A 27,997-nucleotide genomic window follows, 5' to 3' on the forward strand; every position below is an offset into this window, starting at 1 on the left:
ATCGCAACATGTTTCTTTATTGTAACAAACATAGCAATGACATGTTTGACACATTTTTACATGAGGCTGTTTGCCTTATTATTTCCAATTTAGTTGATCTTAAACACTCCAGTCTTTAACCAAAGGCATCAATTACTTGATGCTCTGAGAAAAAAAACTACATCATAGCATTAATAACAAGTGTTCTCAACATAAGTACTGTTTTATAACAGATAAGAAAACCCATAGCAAAATAAAAAGTAAAATTGTAGACTATATTGCACAAACATCAAATTCAAACCATTAACTATAGGCTTCAAAACAAATGACTGATGACTTAAGTTCTCCTGACATTCATGAACATTTGAAGAGCTCTACGTCAATCTCTAGTTTATCTACACTCATTGTTTTTAAATATTGAATTACTTTTCAATAAAAAAGTTTTTGCACCAGTTTTAGAATACTATACATATATATGTGTGTGTGTGTGTGTGTGTGTGTGTGTGTGTGTACCTGTATTAAATCATATCTCATCGCTTGAAAATCCATTGGCACATACTAGAAGGACAGCCTTACATGAGCAGAAAGAGACTCATTCTATTTAAACATCTGATGGCTTAAAATGGACTCGTATTACAATTCATCACAAATTCTGCACATTTCATTAGCAGTGTCACGGACCACAAAATAATTTTAGTATCTCACCTTGTCAGCAAAGATAAACAAAATATCAAACACAGCTGCCAGAAATAATGAATAGCAAATAAAATAACTTACAAGCCCTCTACAAAGTATGTACACTAATAGCCAGTTTATTAGGTACACAAAGCTAAAAAATTAAACTGCATCAGTTTGATTGAGGCGTCCTTAATGAATCTTCAACTGAGTGCATTTTAGTAATACTGGACGGTAAGGCAAAAAGTAAATACTCCTAAATAGCTTCTAACTGCTGGCGATAGGCGATGTAAACCACAGTATGTTAAATGTTAAATATAGGAGTGTTTTACATTTACACAGCATAATTAAGTCAAAATAAAGTTGGCAAATCTGCAGAATAATTGAAATACTTCAGCTTGTATTTTAACATCTTTGGCCAAGCGGTAATGATCCTGCTTTGCAAACAAAATAAGAAATACAGAACTTGTCAGGTGAAATACAGAGGTATTATCATGTGCAGGTCAAGATGAATTTCCTAAATATGCTCATTTGTATTAAGCTGATTGCATTTCAATCTAGTGAGCTTTCCTACAGGGGTTATCTGAGGTCTGGCAGCCCATGTTGTGATATTTCACCTGCACACGGAACAGAGTCCCATCTGCACACATGCAGAGCTTGTACCTCTCCAGACCTTCATCAAAATACACATCTCCTGCAGAGTTAGGGATGCGCGTGGCATTGAACATGACTGATCCATTGAGGACGATGCTGTTTTCCTGTAAGGAGAAAAAGCCATAATCCATTTGTCTTGAGAGTTTCATCTTCATTAGTGTCATTTATACAACTCTTTTTTATATTGTTACACATAAAATCATATTAAATACATTTCCATACTTACAGCTCTGAGCTCAATGCCTCCACCCACTTTGAACTCTACAGTCCGCCCCATGATGTTGACTCCCTCATTACCACGAATAATAGCCTTGCTGTCCCCTTTGATGTTCAGGTCAGATGCTGCGCTGCTGGTAATCTAAAATCAGAGACAATCAGAAATATTTGCTAACTGGGATGCAGATATAGACTACCAGTCAAAAGTTTGGACACACTTCCTCATTCAAATGAATAGGAAAATGTGTCCATTTGACTCGTAGTGTGTGTTAGACCACAAGTTTAATCTTGCTTTCTGAGAACTAATGCTTTATTTATTTGTTGCATATAAAATGTATTTCATTTAACCATTATGAGTAACTGTGTAGCAACAGCACTACAGAAAGACTGACATCATCATCATCATCAAAATAACTAACAAAATACAGACCCTTTCTGTGGAGGCTTTTTTAACACTGAGAACTTTAACTCCTTTGGGCAAATGGAACTCGTGGTTTTCAAAGTCTGTGCTGAAGAATGTAGTCTGGGTGCGAGGATCCGTGAAGGATATACCAACATCACTGACGACTGAGGTCTTGTCTTTTTCTACACTCAGTTTAGTATTGCCTTGCTGGAACACAACCTGGACCGACACAAATTTAAACATTTATGAGAACTTCGTAGAGTATGAGTTCAGAAAACTGTGTGTCATGTTTCAATGCTTAGGCCTCTCAGTCCATATACTCACTGGATTGTTGTTCCCAACGATGACCAGGTCCTGGTCCTTACGGCCTCCTACGGTGCTCTTGTGCAGTGGGTGAACAATGCCCATGTCTGCCTTCTGTTTGAAGCGCAATAGGCCAGTCTCATGGAACTCCATACTGTCACAGCCATTTGGACCGATACGAATAACTGTCCATATTACTAGTGTGATCTGAGGAACAGTAAACCAACTTAATTTGGGATTCGTACTACAACACAGTCATCACTTAAGTCTGATGAGGAAGATCTATGGACAAGTACATTGAGGACTGGAGTACTCACAATGAGGTTAATTAAGGCAAGGAGGAAGAGGAGGACGATGATGCAAACAGCCATGTTTCCCTTGCGTCCCCTCAGTCCTGTCTTATGAAGACGCTCTTCCTCTATGGGTACATAGCCAGCTTTAAAGTTACTGTTGTGTTCTTTGTTGATATTTCGTCTTTCTATTGCCTTCTCTCGCATGGACTTCTTCACTGGCCCATTGGAACTCTCCTGGAAAGGAAAAACGAAATTACAATCTTGTATTACCTATATTTTTGCCTTTATGTCCACACAGTGAGTCTCTGTGGGCTGTGGTGGAATGGAAATGACTGGGACTGTGTGTGTGACCATGGCTAAAAATAAACTGCACTTATTTTAGCAGTGAGAAGGAAATTAACTCAGCATACACTGCCTTTAAATGAGTAGAACTTGCTCGCTGTCAGACAGCAGAACTAAGATAACACCATTTTTATTTGCACAAAGCTGCCCATAATAACGAAGCGTAGGCCAGATTTGATCCATATTACCGTAAGGCCGACAACGACGCCCCATGCATTTACCTGTACTTAAGCACATATATATTGAGTAAGATATATATCATTATTATAATAACCAACAAAACCAAAAACGAAGTCAAACGCAAGAATAACAGCAAACATTGAACATAACGGACCTGCTCAGACGCCATGTTGATCCTCCCTCACTGCTGGCGGGGCGATAGGGGAGATACCACTAAAGATACAGATGGGGGGGGCGGTTGTGACCTACTGAATGGAAAGTAATTTACCACCGACAACAATAACACCAGTTAACAAAAAAACAAAAAATCACGTTAAGAAGAACAATAGTGGACACAAAATACGTCAATTTTGACTGAACGAATAAAGAAGAGAGATTTCCATGAAAATAAGAAATGGTCCAACCCGAATTTAACTAGCCAATGACAGAAGGATCCAAAAATAGAACTCCATGAATGTTTTCCATAGGTAACTGCAAAGCGTCACTCCGCTTACCGACCATTGATCCTTCAACGGGAAAAAAAAATAACGTTTTTTTTTTTTTTTTATAAAAACTCACAAGAAATATACAATCATGTCGTATTTATATGGCAATCGAAAGACAATAGCCCTTTTTTGTCATCATTATTATTAATAATCTTGCCGTTTTTGTTACGTTGTTAAATCTTAGGTACCTCAGCACAGTGGGATGGTACCTTCAGGTTTAAACAGCAGCAGTGTTACTGATCCACGGGGTTCGGTGTCGTTTGACAGGGTGACATTACATTTGTTTACATCAGTGGGCAGCCTACAGGTGACCGACTGCTCCTACAGCCGACAGTTACTGACTGCCTCCCCGCCTGGTTACCACAGCTGAGGCGGTGCTTGGCTTCTGAGTGGGAGGTGGAGGGACCCGCCAGGAGAGGACCTTTAAAGGCGCTGCTGTTACAGATTACAGGCTGCTCTTCTTATCCTCTGGGATTATTCTCTGTGGGTGAACATGGCCGACACGCTGAGGAGACTGGCTAACACATCTTCCTTCAGCCTGTTGCAGAACAAGCTTGAAAGCTGGCACCAAGACTACCATGTAAGTTCATCAATAAATCATGACAAACTAAATCTGACCCAACCACTTCAAACCAGGAGCCCTGGGCCGGCCTCGTTCTGCTCCCTCTGCATAATTGTCTCATGAATTGGTGACTAAAGATTACATTTAAGTCAAATCTAAGTTTTGGCCCTTTTAGAAGGGAGAAAAATGTCTGCTCCTATCAAGTGGGCAAATCACAATGGGCAAAACGTGTGTTTTGCCCATTGTGATTCAGATATCAGTGTCACTGTTTAAGCACAATGTTTCGCCTGAAATGGCTGAAATGACTGAAATGACTTGAACATTACAGCACAGGAATGCACTTCATTAGTTTACACTGATTTCCCAGTGGTAGAGTTTGGTTGCTAAGGACGCCAGTCGCCATGGCTACGAAAGGATTGTTCCAATTTTCTCCTCGTAAAATGAGTCATATTACTTCCGGTTGAAATCTACGGGAGCGAAGCAATCTGTGTAAACTTCAACTACGATGCAAACCAAGAGTAATAAATGTACTATCAGACTAACAGCTCATATAACCAGCGCGTTTCCTCACAACGGTTTTTTTTTTTTTTTTTACTATAAATTCGCAAATTTGTTGTGTCGTGCGAAAAATCATGGTGCACCTGTTGCTCGCAAGAGGCTCTGACTTTTAACAAAAAATAAAACACGATACCGCCCTATATATCACAAAATAAATAATCAGCACTTATATGTACATTTCCCAGATCATTTCCTGTGAGCAGAATCTGAACAGATGTTGTGAGCTGATTGAATTAACTGCCAAGATCCAAGGGCAGCTGTTCTCTATCCTCAACCTCACAGCTGCTGGAGGTAAGTGCAGCCTCTCATCGTTTTCGAACATTACTCAGATTATAACTGCTCATGAATAAATCAGATTCATGAAAAAATGAATATCTGTCCCTCTGTGTCTGTGAACCAGGAGGACCTTATGCTGGGGTTGACACTCTGAAGACACGCCTGCTGCCTTGGCTTGGAAGCTGTTTCTCCATGGCAAAGCCCACGATCACTGATGATGCAAGCCTACAGCTAATTCAGGTGACATTAGCATTTAATATACTACTAAGAAAGTGATAATATTTTTTTTTTTTTAACAAAGAAGCATATATGGTAATGATAAAGCAATTACCGGGGGTTGTAGTTACTGTATGTTTTACTGTCAGGACTCAGTGGAGAAGGACAGGAAGCTCAGGGAGCTCTCTGCCTCCCATGAGAATGATATGCAGAAGATGGAAACTCAACTGTGCTCCGTTCGCTTGCAGTTGGACACTACAAGAGCAGAGTGAGTCTGAGAAATACAGACAGAAAAACTGTATACTTTAAAACTGACCAAGAAAATCGGGGTTGAAAAAGTTGTTGAAATAATAATAAAAAAAAAAAAAGACAGCCAGCCAGTTTTCTAACTTAACTACATTATCAACATGGGCATGGATTTATAAGCATACCAGTCGCACAAAGTACACCCATACATAAACTAAGATATCTCTTTTCATATCTCTTCTCATCCCATTCTCAGTAATATGTATGGAATTACATGAAATGTTAAATGTTACCCTTGATCTATATTTTTAACAGATTGTCTGCTGCTCACAACGAACTGGATGAGACAAAGAGCAAATCAGCAACCACTCTATTGGCTACTGAAGATGAAATACTACAACTGAGAGCCGAGTCTGTGAAACAATCTCCCATTGGAATAATATGCACATATAAATATGTAGATCTCTGTTGACACATGAAACATGTTTTGTTTCAGTTTGAGATCTGCACAGGAGAAAGTAGAGATTTATAAGAGGAAGCTGGATGCGCTTGATGACTATGAGCATCAGATTCGTTTGCTGAGAAATGAAGTGTCTTACTTGAGCACAGAGAAGGCCATGCTGCATGAAAGGTACTCTCAAAATACTGAGTGGACTTATGCAATAACTCTATAGAAACACACATTTGCACCACTAAAAATGAACATGTCGTCAGTGGTGATGTGTTTTTGTTTTATCCGTTTCTGCTGCTTCTCTTCTTCCCTCTTCCAGGGTGATGAGAAGTCGTTCTCCCAGCCCCCTGCCCAGGCTCAGTTGCTCCTCCAGCCCCATGAGGAGCGAGTCGCCCACCAGAGCCCAGCTCACTAACTCGTCCCGTCACGCACGCCTCGTATCTCGCTTCAGTGACCTGTACGCTGTGGAGCGTCTGGAGGCCCAGACCCTTCTTAGACGCTACATTGCTGAGTTAGAGATGGTCCAGAAAATCATCTTCATTGCGGCTGTGGTATGTTGTAATTATTATAGAGTCACACGAAGATATACAGTTGGAAGATGTACATTTGATTGGCCGGTGTAAAGACTAATGTTATTTAAAACAATTGTTTGAAATACTGTAATAATATTACAGTATATGAAGAATATCACGCCAGGCGAAATCTAGAATTATTTGAACATTAGCTTAAATCTGTCCACTGTTTTCATTGTTTAGGAATCCTTTAAGACAGCCAAACTAGCCTACCGTCAGTTCAAGCTGCATGTGAAAAAGACCTTGTCTGTATCCCACTATGGACCAGAAAGTCTAGAGGATGCAGCTGTGGACTACATCGTCAGAAATTTGGATCTATACGACGTTCAGGACAGCGTAAATGTAAGACAATTTTTTTCTCTGCCTGCAAGATTTATAAACAAGTTGACCATTGTATCTGACTGAGTATTTCCTCTCATCAGAGTGTGATCAATGCCATGAATGTGAACCCCCGAATCTCCTTCCCTCCAGAAGTGGACTTTGCCTTTATCAGTACTTTGATCAGGGAGACCTGCAGGGTGGCCTTTGCCATGCAGACCCTGGACCCCCCGCTTGACTTGGCCTTTGCGAGTGATGGAGAACTTTACAATGACAGCAAGTCAGTCCAGTGCAAAATACTGTATTTTGGTACACACACACACACACAGAGTGCTGGCTGATGCTCAGAGGCCTAACCCTTCCCCTCTTTCACTGACAGGTATCGTCGCAGCTATGACTCAGAGTTCGCTGCTCCTCTGGTAATGTACCATGTGTGGCCTGCTTTGGTTGAAGGAAGTGCTGTAATAGTGAAGGGCGAGGCTGTGACTCGAAGAGGGGCTTTGGTACTGACTTTATATTGCTTCATAAATATTATCATGATATAATGTCACTCTCAAGATTATTCTCTAGAGTTACGTTCTAGACGTTTACTCTAGAGAGTAAATGAATTTACGAGTGACGTGCATGCTTGCTTTTTGCAGATGAGTAGAAGTCGAAGCAGAAGCAGCAGTCCTGTGCGCTCTCGCTCACTCAGCCCCACTCGCAGTCTTGTAAGTGTATAGAATGTTTAACAACAATCGAAAAATGGGCTCAGTTGGGTTTTTTTTCCTCTAAAGCAATTACATCACAGGTTTTAATTGACTGAAAATTGCTCAGCCACTCTGTCTGTTTTATTGTTATTTTTTCTAAATGCATGCACACAAATGATCCTAAGGGTATGTATTTCAAAATCTCTTTGATTAATTTGGGATGTTTATGTTTTAACTAAGTCACAAAAATTAAATATAATCAATGTTATTATCCTTTTTAGGCATTTAACAGCAAAAGAAGCTCTTCTCCTGGACGTCTCACTTCTAGCTGCCTGTGAACACTGGAGAATCTTCACCTATTGCTACTTGATGTCCACAAAATAAAGTTTGGCATACTTTCAATTATGACCTTCCCCTATTGGATTATACCAGCGTGTAATCCAACCAAAGAAATGAAACCTTTACATTCTGTACTGTACCAACCAAAGGCTTTGCAGCATATCCATACAGGACACTGATAGTTAGAAGACGTGCAGCCTGGCAGCTTATTGAGCAGCTAATTATATCCTAGTTTACTATATTTAGCCATTTTCTAGATTTTTGACAGAAACTAACAGTGTCTTTGTAATTATCATAGAACATTATTTTTAGAGGAAAGCTACACCTGCACAGTAGCACTTTCTTGGTCTGGTAGTGGAATAAAGCAATCGCTTTATGATATATCGATATCCATGTAGCTGCAGGACATGTGGTGCTAAAGATCAGGGCTAACTTGAACTCCTCCAGTACTTGAGTGCCTTGAGTGAATATTGGTTATTGGCATTTTTAATGTTGATGTTTCTTTTTCCAAGACAGTTTTTGGTGCTGTTGTGTGATATTTTGAGAACATCTATGAAATGACCTCATGAGGCACTAGACCTATTTCTTCCATAACCATTTCTTTCTTTGTTTTTTTGATTCAAGTTTGTTGTTCTGTGTTACATTATCACCGCTAGCTACTAATTTTGGAGCAATATCTGGATGCATTTAATACAATATTCTTTATTTTACAAAATAGGATGAGTCTGAGTCCACTCAGATTTCATTTGTGTCGTGATAAAGACATTTTGACTGTGCTTTCAAACATTGTTTTTTGTTTTTGTTTTTTTTTTTTTTAGAATGAATGACAAACCTTTAATCTTTTGCAGCTGGGGATCATTTTCAGTTTTAATTTTAGTTGAATAAATGCTTTATAGATAATTTTTCAATGGCAATCACTTTCTACTTCAGCAGGAGGGGGCGCTGCTACTCCATCATTAACGTGAAGTCAGGCGCTGAATTTAGAGTGGCTACAACAGACATTTGTAGGTTCCTGAACTTTTTATTCATTTAGTCATGCCAAGCTGAAATTTCTCTTTATGTCTTTAACTCAAATCAAAATCAAATATATAAAAGAAAAAATTATAATTAAAATGGATGGACATGTGACAATATTCTTTCAGAAGCTTGTGAATAGGGGCCCAGTCACAGCATGTAAAAACACACTTTGACCAATTGAATACCCAAATCCCAAGAATAGAAAAAATAAAATTAGTAACTACATGGTTTAAAACATCTATGTTCCTAAATACACAATCTAAAATGTATGTAAAAATGCACAATAGATTAAGTCCACAGGCTTTCAGTGTATAGTAGAAATATTAAAAGCATATTTTAGATCAAACTGCTGCTTTCAATTCTTTTTAAAAACAGATATTGTGAACTCCTAAATTACAGTTCCAAATAATGATCGGAAATGTTTTTGCAGGACATTATTATGTCACAGTGAAGTTGAACCAATTCAGTATTAAAGCACCCCAGAACCCGTATTGTGAGGTCACACTTTGGGATGTAAGGATGGACAGACGACTCTGAAACACGATGTTAAAGAACCAAAGAACATCTTAATACAGGGTCTTTTGAAAATGAAGAATTTCCCACCTAGTCACTTTGCATGTGTGTCTGAGAGTATGTTTACATTTCTAAGAAATCCTTGAGGGGATTCCAGCGGCAACATTGCTGTCGCATTGCCTTCATCAGCATTCTCAGTCATCTAATTGGAGCTCCAGGCTTTGCTGAATCCTGCACCAGCCTGCCTTTAGCAGACAAACCAATTACACTGTCAGCTCTTGTACCCATATCAAATGTCTGAAATCAAGAACATGTTCTGCAGAGCGGAAACTGAGCTGTAGCAGGCCTCCATACAATGACCTTCAGTTGTTATCTACTGCAATCCATATTTGTCCATTTAACCCTTCCCAGAACACAATAATCTACTTGAAGCTCAACTGCAGGTCAACTGTGGTCATGGGTAATGTCCATATACTGGAGACAGGAGAGATGGAAGAGAGGGAACAGTTTTACTCTGCTTTAACCCTATAATGCTGTGCATATCACATTTGATACATACATCATACAAAAAAAACCAAAACAAAACACCAAAACAATTATGAGACCATCCCCTTGGAAAAATAAAAGAAAAAGAGATTGAAAAAGGCAGCTGTTTGAAAAAAATAAAGATGCAGATGTCACAGATGGCCAAGGAGAAAAGTTCTTGCCAGAATTGGATGCAATGCCCGATGTAACAAATATGATATAATCAAAAAATCTAATATGCTAATTATATTTTTTTTTTACATTTTGTTAAAGAGCCAAATAAAGACTTCAGATTAAAAAAAATCAAATTTTCTGCACCCTAATTTCTTGGGTCAGGCTTTTTTAGGGTTGAAGACGGTAATAGTTTCAGCTCACCCTAAACAGATTGCAAATGAGGTCAAAACCTTCAACTTTGGCAGAAACATGACTTATCACTGCTGGCCTGTGTGATGTTTCCTCTGGCTCTCCTTATTGCTGGCAAGAGCTGTTTATGGAGCCTAAGCATAATGAGCACCCGCCCAAGATCCCACAGCCAGACCAGAGGAGAAATATTCATGGGGCTGCATATCACAGCACATGGTGAAATGGTTATGGGCAGTGTCCATAGGTGACATGGTTATGGGTGGCCATGCAGCGAATAAAGTTAAAATAAACTGCGGGGAAAAAGAATGAAGGAAATCAAGTTCCTCTTTTCTTTGGAAAAGTGATCCTTCAACGGTCCTCTTTATTGTGACCCTTAACACAACTGGAATGGAGCAGGATGCAGGACGTGCATGGGAGGATCACAATTTACGACAGGAGGGACAAAAGATACAGAGCACTGATGACCTTGGCGTCACAGATTAACTCCGTGTCGTTTTTTGTAAAGTGCACCACATGGACAAAGACGACCATTTCCTCTTTACTCCCATTCGAAGCTGTGGTTGAACTCTCAAGGGTGATCTCCTTGGCATGGATGAGGGGTATGATGTCATTGTGAGAGGCTGGCTGTAGGCATTGGCAAACTTTTCTCAGCTTGAGTGAGGTCAGACATCAAGTGACCAAATTGCCTAATAAAGATACCGTGGATAAACACTTCCCTCCCTTCTCTATGGCAACTATCATATCAAATAATAATAAAAAAAAACAATCACGTTTGACTCTCTCTGTCCCAATAGAGCCATTTGTCTAGACTGTTTCCTCTTCTTACTCTGTTGCATGGTCATTCATTCATCTTCTACCACTTATCTGTTTCCGGGTCGGGGGGGGGGGGGGGGGGGGTTAGGGCTAGGCTGGAGCCAATCCCAGCTCACATTGGGTGGGTGGCGGGGAGGGGTGGGGGTCACCCTGGACAGGTGGGCATCACAGAGACAGACAAAGATGAGCAACCACTCACACTCACATTCAGACCTAAGGACAATTTAAAGCATGCATGTCTTTGGGAGAAAACCCCCACAGATACAGGGAGAACATGTAAACACGCTGCCCAAAGGCCTCAAACCCGCGACCTTATTGTTGTGGGGCAACAGTGCTAACCACTATACGGCCATGCTGCGCTCTGTTGCCCATCATATACTAAAATCAATTAGGAATATCTGGAATCAATGTGATATCATGTGCTTTCTTCAAAAGTCAGTGTCTCACAAACTGACTTCTCTGTTGATGAACGTGTGATTTCCTGATATCAGACAGGGAAAATTAAATGTCCCAGTTTTCTGTAAAGTGCAGAAAAAAAAATTGCTCAAGAAGTAATATCCCTTCAATGAAATCAACATAAGTGCTTTGTAATGGCCTGTCCAGACCTGTCCTGGAAACCATGTGCCCGGCCTTTTATTAGCTTAAACGAGCAGCGACACAAAAGCAGGACCCAGACTGAAGTGCTTTTCCACAAACTCCTTTTAAGAGCATCATTAAAATTTTAGAGTCTGTGACATGAAATTTTTCTTGTACTTGAGGTGATCTGCAAGAAGAAATGTATTCATATGTTGAGGAGAAAGATCTGGCGGTCAATTGAAGAAGTCAGTCTGTGCTAGAATGACGTTGTTTGCTCTGTGCTCAACTGAGAAAGGGGGCCCTGCCTAGATCTGGAAATGCTCCATGAGAAACATCAACATCTGGATGATATGATTAATGGAAATATCTGCCATCAGCTGACTTTACAGGCAGGGCAGACGGAGTGTGTGCAGGTGTGAGCTTCGAGAGTTACTGCTCCACTGGGGCTTGTTACACTTAGACTTTGATGGAAATAGGCAATCAAACCTAATGCCAGTCTTGTTGTGTTTGAAACCCACATTCTGAACAAAGTCAGTGGAAATGATCACAATGAAGGGAAAGAAAAAAAAAAAAAGAAAAGAAGAAAAATCCCGTGAAAACTGAAATAACAGCAACCTCACAGAGAAGTAAGTACAACATGAAACACATGAAAATGTTCTTGTGGCTGTGGTTCTACTCCTGTAGGAGCAGTCTGTGCAGGACAACAGCAGGACAACAGAACACAGACTACAATGGACATGACAGCCATGAATTGACTTAGTCATTGGTGATTAAATATGGAAAGACTGACTTTTTGAGTTAAGGTTACAGCGTTAACCACCTTATGTTTAGCTGCCTTTCTAGCTGCAATTTCACCACTAGATGGCAATTCAACACAACTTTTTACTTCAGTGGTTCCTCGTGAGTTGGAAATGTTGGTGGCCCAAAATCAAGCCCACAGTGATGCCCAGGATAAATGAGCAGCTAGACAAAGAATAAACATAGAAGCACATTTATTTTTATGTGATCACTATTCCATCCATCAGATCAAAATAAACAGATCTAACAGCGACGCAATACAAGCTCCTATCATTGGCTTCTCATCGTGAGAGGGCTTAAAACAGAAAAAAATAATTAGAATAAAGAGGAATTTTTGAAGATTTTCTTTTTTTAAATAACACATTTGTCAGCATTGTTTTTCTTTTTAGGATCCTTCCTTGGCCTACCTGCAGTTCCCTTTCAGACACCAATAGGCCCACAGTTTGGAAACAACTATTTTGGTGTATGCCAATTTCTTCGACTGCCAACAGTGCAGTGATAGAGAGCACTTGAGTTCAGAGGTGTTATCATAGATAGATATTGATCTGAATACATTAATGTGTAACCATATTTTACGGGATCCTGACACAATGGCCAGGTTGTATCAGTTGTCTATTAGTTTTTTATTAGTTTTTGCTCCTGTCCTATGGGGAGCTTCCTGCTTTATTTTGAAATGTTGTTCCATGTATGATTCCCCTTTGTTATAACAAACCTTGCGATTTCATACTTTTACTATTTTTCTGGGAGAAATCAGTTTTTTTCAGTTTGAAATCATTAAACAGCTGGATGATTTTGCATCCTGTTCCCTGGCTCGTTAGTTTTGCTGATATAAATACTGTATCAGTTAAAATTCTGTTAAATGAATGAGTGACTATAGGCCTCAGATTAATGTATTTTCATAAATTGCGTAGCATTTACCAATGAGGTGATGAAGTATAACGTAGAATAAAATGGACAAAAGGACAAGTTCTTGCATCCTTTGAATGAATGGACAAAGAACTCCATCTGGTGAATGGCGGTAGCTGTTAATTGATGGTGAATCTCTCAGTTAACATGAACCTAGTTCTTGTACCAGAGGGCTAAATGTTTTCCAGCTGAGCCCCTGTGATCTATGCACAACAGCCTCCCTGAGGCCACTGTGCCAACACAGGCCCGAGAAGGGACATTCAGTACTTTGTTGCTACCAGATGCCAGTTTGTGTTTCTCTACAGTCAATCCCCAGGAAGTCAGAGGAAAACAAATATTTCTTCAGTGCATAGAGCAAAACAACAACAACAACAACAACAGGTATTACAGACAGAATGACTATTGGTGGGGCTATACAAGTGCCTCCTAATGAAGACCCGACTGCTACTATTTGTTTTACTTTATGTGTATATGAAAGTTGTGTATTATGTAAGCATGCTATGTCTGGAGTGCCTTTAGAGACAGAGTGGTGCCACCGGAAGCTCAAGACGCTCGCAGATCACGTGCTCTCTGTAGCCCCCAAAAGTTCCAGCAATAGAAAAGAAAACTACGAAAATCTGTAAATAATGACCAATAAATGTTTTGCTGTGCAGTATTTTTTATAGTTGTTAATTGTTCATTGATTTGAACTCTGTTAAGTTTACTAAACCTGCATGGCCGTCTACAGCAATGTAAATCGTAATATTTTCTATTTTGTACTTTTATCTTTCAGATTTGACTGAGGCAGACTAACAGGTGACGAACAATGATTTGCCAACTGATTGTTGAACTGAACTGATTGACTACTACTTGACAGTAATAAAATATAAATATTTACGGTTTTATGCTGTTTTATTTTGACTGACGCAGACTTATGATTTTCCAAGTAACTACACAAGTCTCACAATATAATGAGTTCTTACAGAAAATCCGTGGCAAATAAATAAAATTTTGATTTCAGTTCATGGTCAATATATCAACACGGTGACAAACCGTCAACATACATGCAGAATCGTGTCAATTTGATTTCGATGCACAACTGATATGGAAATACGATTACTTAAACATTTTACCTTGAAAAAGTGCAGCTCCGACAATCTGGGCCATTCAAACACATTGAGCGGCGGCTAACTTATGCTAACTTCCGGGAACTTATGCTAACTTCCGGGAACTTTCGCGGGCCAGCCGCCGCCATCGCTGTGAACGGAGTCGTCGCCACTCCGTCTCTAAAGGCACTCTGGATATGTCCACGTCGGGTCCCTCACTTCCCAGTTTTCTTTCGGGACTTTGAATGGACAATAGCTATGAATGTCTGTGTGCCCAGTCTGATGGGGAAATAATTATTAGAATGTGTCATCATGGGCTGTGGAGAAGACCATGTTATCACGGTTTGATTCCAGCCTGGGACCTATGCTGCAGACCCCCCTCTGTTATTTACTTATTAAAAACAAAGTCATTAAAAACCCACAAATATAATAATTCTGATTGATTCATCACTGAAAAACAGGTTCTCGGTTGTTGGTGGGAGGCCAGTACACAGCACTTCCATGTATGTCAGCGCAAATGTGTTTGTAAAATGTTGTGCAATAATAATAATAATAATAATAATAATAAAAACATCAGGACAATAATGCAGCTCTGACTTCACAAATAAACGTCTTCAGGAGAATAGATTATTGGTATGACATAACTCTACTTTTCACTACACATTTTCAATGTAACTACACTGACACACTCCACTGAGTGCTTTCAAATACTTAGTGATACTTTCCTGTACATATTAAAAACCTATTTTTGTTCAGGGCCTTAATAATAACTTCAAATTGGAAAATGTGTGTTGGCGTTATAAAAATATAACGCCAACACACATATTTGTGCATCTTGCCATGATACATATGTGTACACATTTTGGTTCATCTACGTCAATCTGGAGTCACAGGCTTTTCAAGGGTGTGCCGTTAAGCCATATTTTCATGCACATTTCTGCAGCCCACAAAACATCAAACTTCCACCCAATCCTGACATGCTGTGTGAGTTTCATCAGTTTTTTGGGGGGTGTGTTAAATTCCCCAAAAGGCTGTCGAAGTTGCAAAAGAATGATCTTTACAGATGCAATAGGGCAATCACACTCTCAAGCCCTAATAAAGTGCAAACAGCCTGCACCTCCATCTACATCTCCACCACCAGAGTCACAGACGAGTCCACCCTTGTGTCAAGCAGCTGGCCTTTTTAAAAAGCTTGTCCACCTATCTAATGTCCTTGCCATCATGCCAGCCATGGCCCCACCACAGGGCAACAGAACTGCCTCTGTTTGTGGCAAACCTATGCATTTGTAAATCTGTAGCACCTGAATATCCAAACAGTGATTATGTTCCTCTTATTGAAACAAGTCAGCTGACACGCTGAGTGTCACCATCTGGTTCTTGTTTACACTGACTAATGACTAAGTTGGAGGTAAGAACAGTATGAAGCTCTCAGTGCTGAGTAATGTAAGTTCTCAGTAATGAGTGCAGGAAGTCATAAATATGCACTTTACCACATTAGCTGTTGGAAAGTAGTCATTTTTGTTGCTGTTTTAGTCTTTTTAAATTTTGAACTTTGTGCTGATTTGAGACTGAATCTGTGACTTTCTTTGACATACTTGTTGTGTTAAACCTGAACATAATATCATTTTTTTTCATCGTTTTCTGATGAATGGAACATGACTCAGAGTGATGGCAGTACGTACAGGCTGTGTACTGAGGAATGCCACAAAGATTTACTGGTAGTGACAGCTCCAACCTCTGTCCATTTCTACAGAATCAAGCATCTATCTTTAGAAAATTACTCCAGTAATGAATACAAATTACCCAATTTGGCCTTTTCCTTGATAAAATCATTACCAAAATAGCTATGACTCAGTAGCAAGCACTGAAGAGTGTGTGGTTTTATTTGGATTCACATAATTAAAGTAGTACCTTGTATATTCCCTTGCTTTTTTTTGGGACTGAAGTATAAATAAGGATGAATACTGAAATATCTTCTGTGGCCAAATCAGCCATGCAAGTCACTGACCTGAATTTGTGTGGGAAAAATGTGGAAAAAACTTAAGAAAACAAAAAGCCCTAAAATATCGTCTTCAACTGTTCAAACTAACGCAAAGAGGAAAGTATCAACCTGTAAAATTGATCCCATAAAAGCAGTTAATTTAAAAAACAAAATATTCTGTGTGCAACCACCTCAATTTTAACAATTATGCAAATTGATTGTGATCAGCTGCAAATGATCACAATCAGGCGATTATGTAATAATTGTAAGAGGCCAAAGCGGGAGTGGGGTGCAGAAATCCAAATCAGAAAAATTATATCATGTAAACAATTTTTTATTGTGATTTTGATGTGTTTTCTTGTCTAACTTTTCTAAAAGTGTTATCCTGAAACAGTACATCATCTCTGTTCACAAACACATTCATAGATTTGTGTTGTGTCACGTTACTGGAAATTATCAAAGCTCTGGTTTCTGAGAAGAAGCTGAAGGTCGTTTGAAATGTGCTGAGATTCAGGACCTTTGTGTGTTTTTGCGCCTGCGTGTGTATCTTCTCTATGGGAGATGAAGTGCTTCTCAGTAATGCTTGGATCTTCTCATTGAAGCACAGAGAGCGCTCATTATCATTTCTAACACCACCCGGGGCTTTTCATTCTGGTCTCATTTCAAAATCTCACAACAAATTACTGGAGAATCACCAGCCTCAGTAAACCTTCTCCTCAGACTGAAATAACCCTTCATTAAAATGTGTGCTTCCGTTATTAATGTTACATTATACCATGATGCTACGGTTGCCTCAAAGTGCTAAAAGAGAGAATCATTTCCGGAAGACTTGACAGACTCCACATGAGCTCTTCAGAAACTTCCACTTGGTCATCACTGCCTCAGGTTCATTGGGGGTCAGCAGACCAAGCACAAATTCCTCTTGGCTAACACTTCTCTTACACACCAAGACCGGCCTCTTGTCCTCTCAGGTTTTTATTGCTATTGAAGAGATTTACGTTTCAGGAGGAACTAGTTATATGCACTGAGCTTCCAGACATGTTTTTGAAGGGCTTTGAGGGTCTCCAGAGGTAACTGAATAACAACTTTGCACCATGGTCCTGAACGTGTTGCTACTGTGAACACTAAACTTCCACTAATAATGGAGGATTTCATAACTGCAGTTGTGTTCCATGTTGTATGCAGATGGCAGCTAAAAGCTATAATGTACCCGGAGGAGACCCACGCAGGCACAGAGAGAACAGGTCAACCTGGGAATCAAACTCATGACTCTTTTTCTGGGCAACAGCTACTGGTAAACCTTCAGAATAGAGAGGAAGTCATTTTGTTTACACTTCACTTCCTGAATAGAAGAGGAAGCATTAAGGTACAAAAACAAACAATTCAATAAATTCGTTTGTAGTTATTTTATTGAACGGAAGAAAAAACTCAAAATGAGTGTGTTAGACTGTAGTTCTCCTTATTAAAGCATTGGAGCTCATCATTAATAAAGTGCACTTTCAGTTTACAGCCAAACAAAGACAATTCATGTCCTCCTTCCTTCAGGTCAGATCCCATCAGATGCAGACATCCCTGCATCTGAGCCCTTCTGTGTAGAACACGATCACAGTTAAGATTTATAAGACCAAGTGCAACAACTGAGCGTCTCAGTGAGGGTGAGTGCATACAGTAAGTGTTCATAGAAGATGAGCGCATGACGTCTTTCTTCCCTCTCACCTGAATCTAAAATATCTCAGACTATTCCTTCTACGGTTTTGTACCCTGGCTCAGTTCAACCCAGTAATATCACTAATATGACAGATGGTAGACTCTGCACTACTCTGATTATGTAAGTGAATGATTGTAAAATAGCACAGTATTTCTTAACAGAGTCAGTGTTAATCTAAAATATTTGCCATAGGGTCTTTATATTGTAAGATCTGCACTTTAAAAAAATATTTTCCTATTACCAGAAATGTTTTTCTACATAATATATATGTACAGAAGTGTCTTTACAAAGAAAATAATGTTCTGTCAAAGACTGTTGCAAGGTCAGCATTGACTCTAGTTTGGCACGTAGTCCTTTTAACTTCACCCAATAACATAGCAGAAACAACTTCTCCTGTATGGACACAGACACGAAAATAACAAATTAACCGTATTCCCACTCCCTATTTAGATTTGCTTGAAATAATAATTTCCTCTCATGTGCAACAAATTGTAATGTCATTCACATGAAAACAAATACTTCGACGTTGCGCTATTCTACAGGGCGAGGCAACAACCCTGGGGAAAACATTTACAGTACAAGGGACATCGTATTGGGAGAAAAAAGTGCTGCTTTAGGATTCTACACGTGCTACACACGACACACACAATTAAGTAAACAAAGTCAGGGCAAAAAACAAAACCCTGGAGCAAATGGTAAGGTTATAACAAAGAGGGATGAGAGAACATGGCTCTGACACCCCAGATGGCAGTGTGTGGGCAATGGGAACGCAAACACAGCAATGAGCACAGATCACAAACTAATTTACGTCAAACTACTATCCAGTTCCTTTATATTAGTCTCAGTGGGAAATTGCACATTGGATTCACCTTATTGCAGTTTTCACTTTGTCATGTCAATCATAAAATTAGGACTTTTTTTTTTTTTATAGTTTGTGTCTCACTTGTTCTACATTAATCAATCTTGTATTTCTTTTTAATTTAACATGCAATCCACTAAATGGATAAAACATTTTTTTAGTTGTGTATTACATATACCATACCCTGCACAGAGAAATGACACATGGGAGTCTTCAGATAAAAACCTCTGATACAGCCACAAATATTTTGATTATCAACTAGTGAGTTTTACAAATAACAGTAATAAATATATTAAGTTCAATAAATATGAGTTTTCCATCAGAATAAAGTAATTAAAATTATTCATCTTTGAAAGGGGCTTTTCTTTCAAGAGTAGTGGTTTGAGTGTGTGCCTGTTTTGGATTCAGTGTTTAAAGTTTTGGATGCTTTTTACACAAATAAAATACCTCCATGTTGTCAACAAGGTACTCATGCTTAGGAAGTTTTTAACCTTTCAAATTAATGCTCACATATTGCTTCAAAATCCCTCTGCATATTATTCATCGTTCGTCTCCACTTCATTCCCTTCATAAACACAACAAGAAGGCTGGACAGTGATGAGGAAAATAGCCCTAATGAAAGGAATTATGAGGGTGAAGAAGACGACCTTATATACATAGAAATTACATGGTACAATTTCTGACAGTTGTCTCTATGTGCATCAGACCCTTCACCTCACGTTTTGGATGGAGATATACCTCAACAGGCTTCTCAGTGTGGATGCAGTTTTATATTTGTTTCCGTCATGCTGTTGAACATTTTTGCTTTTGTTTTAAAGTGCAACTCGAGATGCAGGTGACGAAAAGACAAGACGAAATAGACACAAACAGAGATGAATCACAAGAAACCCAGAGATTGACACTGGAGCCGCTGTAGGATTGGCACATACGTTGAGAGGAGAGCAGGAGTCTGCGGTCTGTTAGGCTGAAGGGAAAAAAAAAAAAAAAAGCTTTCATCCTATTCAGTCTCATCCTCTGCCAGTGATCAGGCTCTGGTCACTCCCTGGACTGGTAGAAGAGGATGTAACCTGACTCAGAATTCTTGGAGATGTCTGAGGTAAGCCCATAAAACTCCTCGATGGCCTGGGCGTCAATTTTCTGGACAAGAGAAGTGAAATGTGGTTTACCGACAACACAAACAAAAGGAAAAGGTACAAAGACGAGTCAGAGAGCATTGTGCGGATGAGACAGAGTGTGACGCACCTCCACGATGTCATCATCAAAAAGTAGCCAGAAACCATGACTCTTCACTATGGTGATGTAATGACCTCTGTTCGGGCCACTGAGTGGGCAGAAGAAGAAATGCAGATTTTATTTCTCTCCACTCCTTAAAGCACAAATTTTGCTGATTAGCAAAGATTAAACAAGCGACTATTATCAAATAAAAAAATACATCCTGCAGAATCAACACCAATATCTTTGATTTGTCTAAATGTTTGGGAAACATTTAATTTCTGCCCAGATAATCTGCTTCAAGGAAATGACCAAGCTGCTCTGAAATAATTAAACCGTTGTTGTCTTTTTATTGACGAAATTTCATATTCATTTCCTAAATTAATCCTTTTCTCTCGTGAAATGTCAGAAAATACACATTAATGAAATGTTTTTCCAAGAAAACGACAAACACTTGAAGATGATCAGTTTGAAAACTTTCAATGGGAGAATTACAGATTCTTTATCAAAGTGCCTTTTGATAACTGAAAGAAAAAGATTTTTTGGTTAAATTATTTGAGTGAGGGTAACACCGATTAGATGGAGAATTATTTGGTGATATACCTCCATAAAAGTTAGGAAACTCGCCAATGAAAGCATTCAACAAGACTGGCTCAAAATCTAATGTCGCTGGATTGTGTATGGTCAAATTAAAATTTTCTTGGTAAATGCCTAAGTGTTGGACTGGGATTGAAAGTAAAAAAAAAACAAAACAAAAAAAAACAAAAAACAAAACCGAGTTGTTGTTTCAGCTATATTTCTTGTTAAAAAAAAAAAAAAAAAAAAAAAATCACTTGAGGGAAGGGACAGAGTATCCTCTGTAATTTTGTGTTTATTTTTAATTCCCACTGTAGAATATATGAGAGCTCTGTTTTTCATTGACCCGTCTGTTGTGTTAAGGATACTGCATTATGTATTAATACAAACGCAACACAATTAAATGCCCTCTCTTCTTTCAGTAAACAGAAACCCAATATGTTGTCACAGGGTTTGCTGAGCGCAGTAAGTCTACCATGATTTCCTGTTGCAGGCGTTTATGTTATTTACATGCTGATCACACCTGCCAGTTTAGTAACAACATTAAATGGAAATTATATTATTTATTTGTGGGAAACAGCAGGTGAGGTTTAGGTGAAGCTTTGTGAAGCTTTGGGGCAGCCAGGAAACCAGAAAGTGCTCATAACAAAATCAATACATTAATTTATGATCGAGCCATATACAAGGTTAATACCCAGTCCTGTTTTTAATCGAGTAACAATACACTAAACTGGCAACACTCCAAACACCACACTAATATTTTTGCACCAACTCAGTGATCAGTCAGTCAATCAGCCAGTCATGGACATTTGCGATTCTACCGTTGGCCCTAATGTTGTGGTTCAGCCAAACACAGGAAAGGTATCATAACACTTTCACTTTTTGACACACTTTGGACAAAAACATTGCACACATTAGTTCTTTCATTCAGCATTACCTTTACTTTACCTTATCACTCGCATCTTGGTAGAACTAAAAATCTAAAACTGGTGCAGTTGCTTTAATTCAGGCAGGTGTGTAATAATATTAACAATATACTGTACCTGCCACAGTGAACCACCACGGCAACTAGATCGTACATGCGGTCTAGGTTGACTGCATCCCCAGATGTGTTGAACAGACGCAGTTCCAAAGGGAACACCACTCTGTATGACAGCTTTGTGTAGCGGTGGAGCTGTTCCATGTACTTAAACCTCTTCAGGTGTAGTGCAAGGATCATGGGAAGCTTCTTTACACGCATCCTGCAGAGAAGGATACATCCTTAGTGTGTTGTGGAAACATCACAGAGGCGCTGCAGGTTCAGTGCTGTACTGACCGTTTCTGTGCTTCCTGCTTGCTGCAGCATGTCTCACAGTAGTATTTGTACTCGCTGCACAAAGTCTCTGTGTTACTAAAATCCCTGGAGAGAAGAGCACACCACTAGGGGCTCAGTTATTAAGCGTTAGTCAGCCTTGGCTGCCTAACACTGGGGAATAAAGTCTACTACATAATAAATCAATGCTACCTGAGACAGTGTGTTATTGATGTGTTCTGTTCCACATCCACAGAAAGATCCAGGAAGTCCTCATCTTTGCTGCTAACCTGTCAAAGAGTGGGAGAGACAGCAAGGACAACTAAACCGTCATTTCCTGCGACTGAGTCAGTGAAGATAAACCTGCTGAACTGTGACACAACCACCACCCACGGGGCCCTTTATACACATGCGTATCTCGTTCTTGAAATGCTTGTTATACTGCCCCAGCCTTTAACACAAATAAAGCCATAAACACACACACACACACACCGTTTCACAGTTGAGGCAGCGCGTCTCATTGGTTAGTGTGCCTTGGAAGATTTCGTGAACCCATGTGGGCTCTGTCTTGTTCTCTGTCTCGGTTTCCATGGTGACGGTGGATCCATTGTTTTTCAGGCGTCCATTCTGCTTTTCCTGCTTCTTCTCCTCCTGCAGGATGTCGGCCACCGTGTTCAGCAGGTAGTTGAGGAATTCATGGGCATCCTGCTGCATGTAGTTATCAAACAGATCTATAAGTAAAGACAACACAAGATACACTTTAATGTCCTAGCAGGGGAATTAGTTATGGACTCTCCAAACCTGAACCCTTGACCCTCTTTTTGTGGGGCAACAGCGCAAACCACTACACCGCCGTGCTTTTTTTGCTTTGAGAAATGTAAATGCAATCACTGGCACTAACACTGATGATACAAGTTTCCATACACATGCCTCTTTTCATAGATCTGTATGTGAAAGGTGAAAACTGAGAAGTGTGTGTCGGAGCTGGAGGGGAGCGGGGGTGAGTCCAGAGAGGAGGCAGCTGACCGAGCTGGGTCCTAACAGAGATAGCATTGTTTATTCACATAAAGAGCTTCCTCAATATGGATAGCAGAGAACAGTCAGCCTCCCTGTCAACTCAAACACGAAAGACCTTCCCACCAACACGCACCTGTCCTTCACCCCAATTACTCAAACCACATTAAATCCAGCACAAAACCGCTAACTGCCACTTGATCAACATGAATGTAGGGAGGTGCACTTTGTGGATCTGGTGAAAAACAAGAATGAAAAATAAAGGCTCTTGAAGAATATTTGATATATTTTTATTTGAGCATCTATTCAGCGTACTCTATGTCAGAAACTATTACTGTAATTTCCAGCACACCTGAATATAAGCCACACCCGCTAAATTTAGAGAGAAAAACAGTTTTGAACATATACAGGCCGCACTTGTTTATAAGATGCAGGTGTCGGAAATATACGAGAAAATGGCATCTGGCAGGAATTATGTAACACAGAAAGATTTTTCCTTTTCGCCAGATCGATCGACTTTAACTTAAAAAGCTGCATCATATGCATTGCTTCGTGTGTTTTCCATGATAAAGTGTGTGCATGAAGTGCAAAATAAATGACTGACCTGAAGAATTTAGTGTGGGTGCGTTTAATCTAATTCGAACAATTTCATCTTTCTGATGCAACACTAAATGTATTGGCGGCATGAAGCTCGTTACCTGTAAAAATCCATAAATTTGCCGCATAGTTGTTTAAGACGGAGGGCTCAAAGCATGTGAAAAAAGTGGTGGTTTATAATCTGAAAATTACGGTAGTTAGAGTTTATTTTTCCCATTTGGTTTATTATAATTATGGATTTCTCTCCATATCCATTAATTTGCTAATTCATGAAACGTTTTGCATAATTTCAGTACCCAACTAAATGAAATATATGACATAGACCAAGTTTTTTTTTTTAGACATTTAGATGAAAAGTTAAATTTTATAGATTGTGTTTAATAATGAGTTTTAAGTATCATCAATTTTTTTCCTCTTTCATTCTTTCATTTATTGCACAGCAATGCAGGTTTTTACTTTCCACATTGATGTTGCCTTATTCTGCATGCTTGCCAATTATGTCGTCTATTTATTGCTGACAGCGGAGTACCATAAAAAGTCATGGTGTGCAAACTTATTTGAATTTTGGATTTACAAATAAATTTTAAATTTTATGGTTTTTGTTCCAACTCATACTTTTATAAGCGTATAGTGATGCTATTTTTGGACTGATATGAGGTGTTAATGAGTCATGTACTCACCGTTCTCTTTCCGTAGACGCGAGATGAACTTTTTGGGCGGGATTACACCAACTTTCTTCTTCTGTGTGGCAATGGAGTGGAAGAGGTCAGCCAGGCATGTGAGCAGGTTCTCCTTCTTCTTCTGCTGTGCTTTGTAAGCCAGCACGTTCTCCCGGAAAGGCCGGCAGAAGTAGAGCGCCTGAAGCACTGAGTTACAGTAACATGTGTTTCCAAACTGAGGGAGAGAGGGAGAAGTTAGAGGTGCACTGAGCCACTTCAAACTGTTTAACTTTCCAATACCTCATTTGTACATCTGCCGATACCAATGCCAGACCTTTTTTTTTTCTCTTTAGTTTTATTATCATCATAACTATTTCTGTTATTTTTGGTATTGTGTGCAAGTTACACAAGGCTTAGTAAACCACACTTGCTATCAAAAGAGCAAAAAAATATATGAAATGCATTTTTGCCAGGGGTTCACAATAGGATTATTACATTTTTATAATTTATCACAACATCAGACTGTGGAATCTGGATCAATATGTCAATCATCACTGAGTGAATTACATCAGTATCAGCATTGGATATATATAGTGGAATGGATTGGATTGGTCCCAACTTGAGGAGCAGAGGTGCACAAACACAGAGGACAAAAGGGTTTCTGTCTGCTCATCAGCTCTTTTGTTTTTATTCATCTGGCAGACCCTACCTTCAGGGCACTGAAATAACTTGGGGTATTAAAGTAAATGCCATATTAAGGAAACAGAACATCCCTGCATAGCCCAAGAGACTCACAAATAACAGTTAACAGTATTAGCTGTCAAACAGAGAAAATGATACAATGGCAACCTACGGCAGTCTGTTTTGAAATGTTTTTGGCACAGGCCTTTGTTCATGTATGAGAGGATTTAGTGATACTCACATTGACCAATCCAAAGTAGTGTTCATTGATTGGGAACTGCTCCGGGCCGATGTCTTTCTCCAGAGCAGAGGCATTGGTGCCCTGACAGGACAAAAGACATTTAATGGTTATTACCATCATCACATTCATCCCAGGTAGCAGTTTGCATATTTGGCTTTATGGAGCATCAAAAGACAAAAAAATTGCTTTGGCTGTGAACCCACAAGCAAATTAACATGGAAATTTTTGTCTATTCACTGGCATCAACAGGCTGCTAAAGCTTAAAAGCTACAGCCATGAGGTAATCCAAAATGAGAAACCTCTCTGTAAAGCAGTAGAAATTATAGTTCTGATTCTTCCTTCTCAGCGTCCCACAGAATGCAAAAAATCTTGCTCATCTTGATTCCTTTAATCTCCAGAGAATAAAACTTCCTGACGAAATGGAAACAACATTTGGTCCTAATACACAGGCCCATGTCAAGCATAGAGCGTTTCAGCCTGATTGTGGCAATGGACCACTTATCTATTCAGATCCATTTCACTTGTTAGAGCTCAAAGCTTTTCCAACATCAACCACAGCTAACCCCCAAACCCTAACCCTAACCACAGCCTGTTGAATGAAAACAAAAGATGGTTTAGTTTTGGGGGAAGGTTTCGACTTTGTGTGACATGACTGTCTCTGTCAAAGCTGACTGGAAATGGCCTCCTTGTGTGATTTGCCGATGAGATACTGCAGCAGCACACTTGCAGGCATAACTCGATCATTCATGCACAAGTTTATATTTTATAATCTAAGCCTGTACTCACAAAATCATTTGGGAAGTTTGGGGAAACTTACAGCTGTAGTGGACCTGAAATCTGGGGAAGAAAATCTACACACAACATCAGTTTGAGAAGGTGAGGTATGTCACTGACACCTGATGCCTAATTTTGATATTTCAGCTTCTCCTTATGAACAACAGCCAAAAAAAGAAAGAAAGATTTCTGAAGGAAACAAAGCAGATCAGGACAATCTGAAGCTTTGAGGAGTCATGGCACCCACATGCTTTGCCACCGTACCATATTGGAAATAAAAAATGATAGACTAAAATGATAAAAAGAATGGTATCAAATTCATTTAAAAAGAGAAAAATCTATGCAACCACAACGAACCATCTGTCTAAACTTCCACATGTCCGAAAGCACACAAATCTTTCAGGCATCAGCTTATGTGTTTGTGATAGATAAATACTGTAAATAAATACAGAGTGCCAACAGTTACTTTGTTCTACAGGAAATCAATTCAACTACTTTCACGTCGTTTTTTATTTAAAACAAATGTATTACAGTTTTTACTCTTTTTTTTCTCAGAGAGCTTATGAGAGCTGATGGGATAGAGACAGAAGGGGAGAGATGGGGATGACCTGCAGCAGAAAGCCTGGGCTCCACCGGGACCGGGTCCTGGACCTGATCTGATCTGATCTGAGCCACTGCAGTAATACTCAATCCAACAGCGTCCATATCATTTGGTTCTTGACTTTCTCTTGAAACTGGAAACATCAGCTTTGGTTCTAACGTAGAGATTTAAAGCTTTTTCAAATGCCAGCAAAATACATGTAAATTGGCACATTTCCCTTCAGCCTGTGTTCATCCAAACAATGCAAATAACCAAGAGACAACCAGCGGACACACACAGCACAGTCAGTGCTGTGTGTGTCCTGAATGTCTCCATCAGCACTGATACAGGCTTCTGACATTACCTTCTAAATAAAGTGAAGGCTGGCGGCATTAAGCAGATTCCTTTAAATCTGCTCATGCTCACTCCTCACAGGCCACGAACACAACGAGAAAGCAGATTAGTGCAGATCCCTGCTCTCTGAGATCAGGATGGAAGCAGCCCTGTCCAGCACTGACACGTTATGCAATCACATCAAGCTGCTCCATTCACCTGTCAGTCATCGGCGACAGCTGCAGCACAGTCAGCTCTGCTGGGGGGGCCAGGACACATCAGGCCCGTCCGAGCCCGGGATCTGCCTGTGGTGGGACCCTGCAGTCTGCTCAGGGTGACCCCCCCCCTCCCCTTCACACACACACCATGTTACTCACCATATTACAAATGGAGGCGATGTTTCTGACAGTCATTTAGTTCACAGTGTCCCCCAAACCGCCATCTTTATAAAATGAACATGATTCCGGAGCAGGGCGACGCTGAAAAATGAAGGTACTTGGCAGCCGCGGCTGGAGGCCAGACTGCAGCCCCAGGCGTCAGGGAGCGGGCGGGGGGAGCATGCAGGCAGCAGGCAGCACGGAGCCGGGACCGGGACCGGCCTGTCAGCGTCCACACGGCCTCATCCTCACACACACCGCGGGGGGAAGCCGCCGAAGCATGAGCCGACGCAGGACGGACTGAGCTGGAGGCGGCAGGTTGTTAGCAACGAGCAGGAGACAAGCCTGATGAGAGGAGGAGGCGGCCCCGCCTACCTCCGGGGAGATCCCGCAGCTGATTGGTTCAGACTGCCTCCGTTTGATTGGCAGGAGGTTCGGTCCATTCATAAACCTGCAATGGAAAGCTTAGCTGAGCCGTAACCTATCATCAGCAAATTGTTGCCGCAGTGGCTTTTGGGAAATGTTGTTTGTTTTGGAGGCGATCGAAGAGAGGAAGCCTTTATGCAAACACGAATTGTAAGACTTTATATCTACTGCCGATATTTATTCAGTCACAACTGTAATAATTTCATTAGAAGGACAGTGATTAATGAATTCGCATAATCCCCCTTTTAATTCAGTCCATACATTTTCAGAAAATATATATAACAAAACAACAACTTGTTTTAGTATTGTGAGTCTAAAATTCGGTTAAATTCTGC

At 39.9% G+C, this 27,997-nt stretch overlaps 3 protein-coding genes across 4 annotated transcripts; 1 reads left to right on the plus strand and 2 right to left on the minus strand.

The window, feature by feature from the left end:
* Window positions 1–3,252, minus strand: sgcb (sarcoglycan, beta (dystrophin-associated glycoprotein)). The gene is made up of 6 exons (XM_029500668.1): window positions 3,200–3,252; window positions 2,548–2,757; window positions 2,252–2,437; window positions 1,955–2,146; window positions 1,535–1,666; window positions 1–1,412 (listed from the first exon to the last, which is right to left on the minus strand). Exons 1-6 carry the CDS (start codon window positions 3,212–3,214, stop codon window positions 1,212–1,214), a joined length of 936 nt encoding a protein of 311 aa, XP_029356528.1. The 5' UTR covers window positions 3,215–3,252; the 3' UTR covers window positions 1–1,211.
* A 771-nt stretch (window positions 3,253–4,023) lies between these two features.
* On the plus strand, window positions 4,024–7,756 carry spata18 (spermatogenesis associated 18). Its single transcript, XM_029500773.1, has 12 exons — window positions 4,024–4,110; window positions 4,836–4,941; window positions 5,051–5,166; window positions 5,292–5,410; window positions 5,704–5,799; window positions 5,885–6,019; window positions 6,159–6,390; window positions 6,595–6,753; window positions 6,834–7,009; window positions 7,109–7,232; window positions 7,371–7,439; window positions 7,700–7,756. Exons 1-12 carry the CDS (start codon window positions 4,024–4,026, stop codon window positions 7,754–7,756), a joined length of 1,476 nt encoding a protein of 491 aa, XP_029356633.1.
* An 11,150-nt stretch (window positions 7,757–18,906) lies between these two features.
* usp46 (ubiquitin specific peptidase 46) lies at window positions 18,907–27,555 on the minus strand. 2 transcript variants are annotated; one of them, XM_029499882.1, is made up of 9 exons: window positions 27,237–27,555; window positions 25,173–25,253; window positions 24,272–24,449; window positions 22,473–22,711; window positions 22,194–22,270; window positions 22,005–22,088; window positions 21,733–21,930; window positions 20,144–20,222; window positions 18,907–20,038 (listed from the first exon to the last, which is right to left on the minus strand). In XM_029499882.1, exons 1-9 carry the CDS (start codon window positions 27,270–27,272, stop codon window positions 19,937–19,939), a joined length of 1,074 nt encoding a protein of 357 aa, XP_029355742.1. In that variant the 5' UTR covers window positions 27,273–27,555; the 3' UTR covers window positions 18,907–19,936. The 2 variants fall into 2 exon arrangements, with proteins under 2 accessions (XP_029355742.1, XP_029355741.1); XM_029499881.1 differs by having other exon boundaries at window positions 24,272–24,485.
* Between the last annotated feature and the right edge of the window lie 442 nt (window positions 27,556–27,997).

This window comes from Echeneis naucrates, chromosome 4, assembly GCF_900963305.1.
Source record: "Echeneis naucrates chromosome 4, fEcheNa1.1, whole genome shotgun sequence".
Taxonomy (NCBI): Eukaryota; Metazoa; Chordata; class Actinopteri; order Carangiformes; family Echeneidae; genus Echeneis; species Echeneis naucrates.

Bases quoted from the DNA above. Each gene is read 5' to 3' on its own strand.
- usp46 (XM_029499881.1), bottom strand. From the start codon at position 27,272: ATGACTGTCAGAAACATCGCCTCCATTTGTAATATG. The intron at 25,254-27,236 runs GTGAGTAACATG...TTGTCCTGTCAG, and splicing joins TCGCCTCCATTTGTAATATG to GGCACCAATGCCTCTGCTCT. The intron at 22,271-22,472 runs GTGTGTGTGTGT...ACTCTTTGACAG, and splicing joins GCTGCCTCAACTGTGAAACG to GTTAGCAGCAAAGATGAGGA.
- sgcb (XM_029500668.1), bottom strand. The intron at 2,147-2,251 runs GTGAGTATATGG...GTGTCGGTCCAG, and splicing joins TCGTTGGGAACAACAATCCA to GTTGTGTTCCAGCAAGGCAA. The intron at 1,667-1,954 runs GTCTGTATTTTG...CTCTGATTTTAG, and splicing joins AAAAAGCCTCCACAGAAAGG to ATTACCAGCAGCGCAGCATC.
- spata18 (XM_029500773.1), top strand. From the start codon at position 4,024: ATGGCCGACACGCTGAGGAGACTGGCTAACACATCTTCCTTCAGCCTG. The intron at 4,942-5,050 runs GTAAGTGCAGCC...TCTGTGAACCAG, and splicing joins CAACCTCACAGCTGCTGGAG to GAGGACCTTATGCTGGGGTT. The intron at 7,010-7,108 runs GTCAGTCCAGTG...TTTCACTGACAG, and splicing joins GAACTTTACAATGACAGCAA to GTATCGTCGCAGCTATGACT.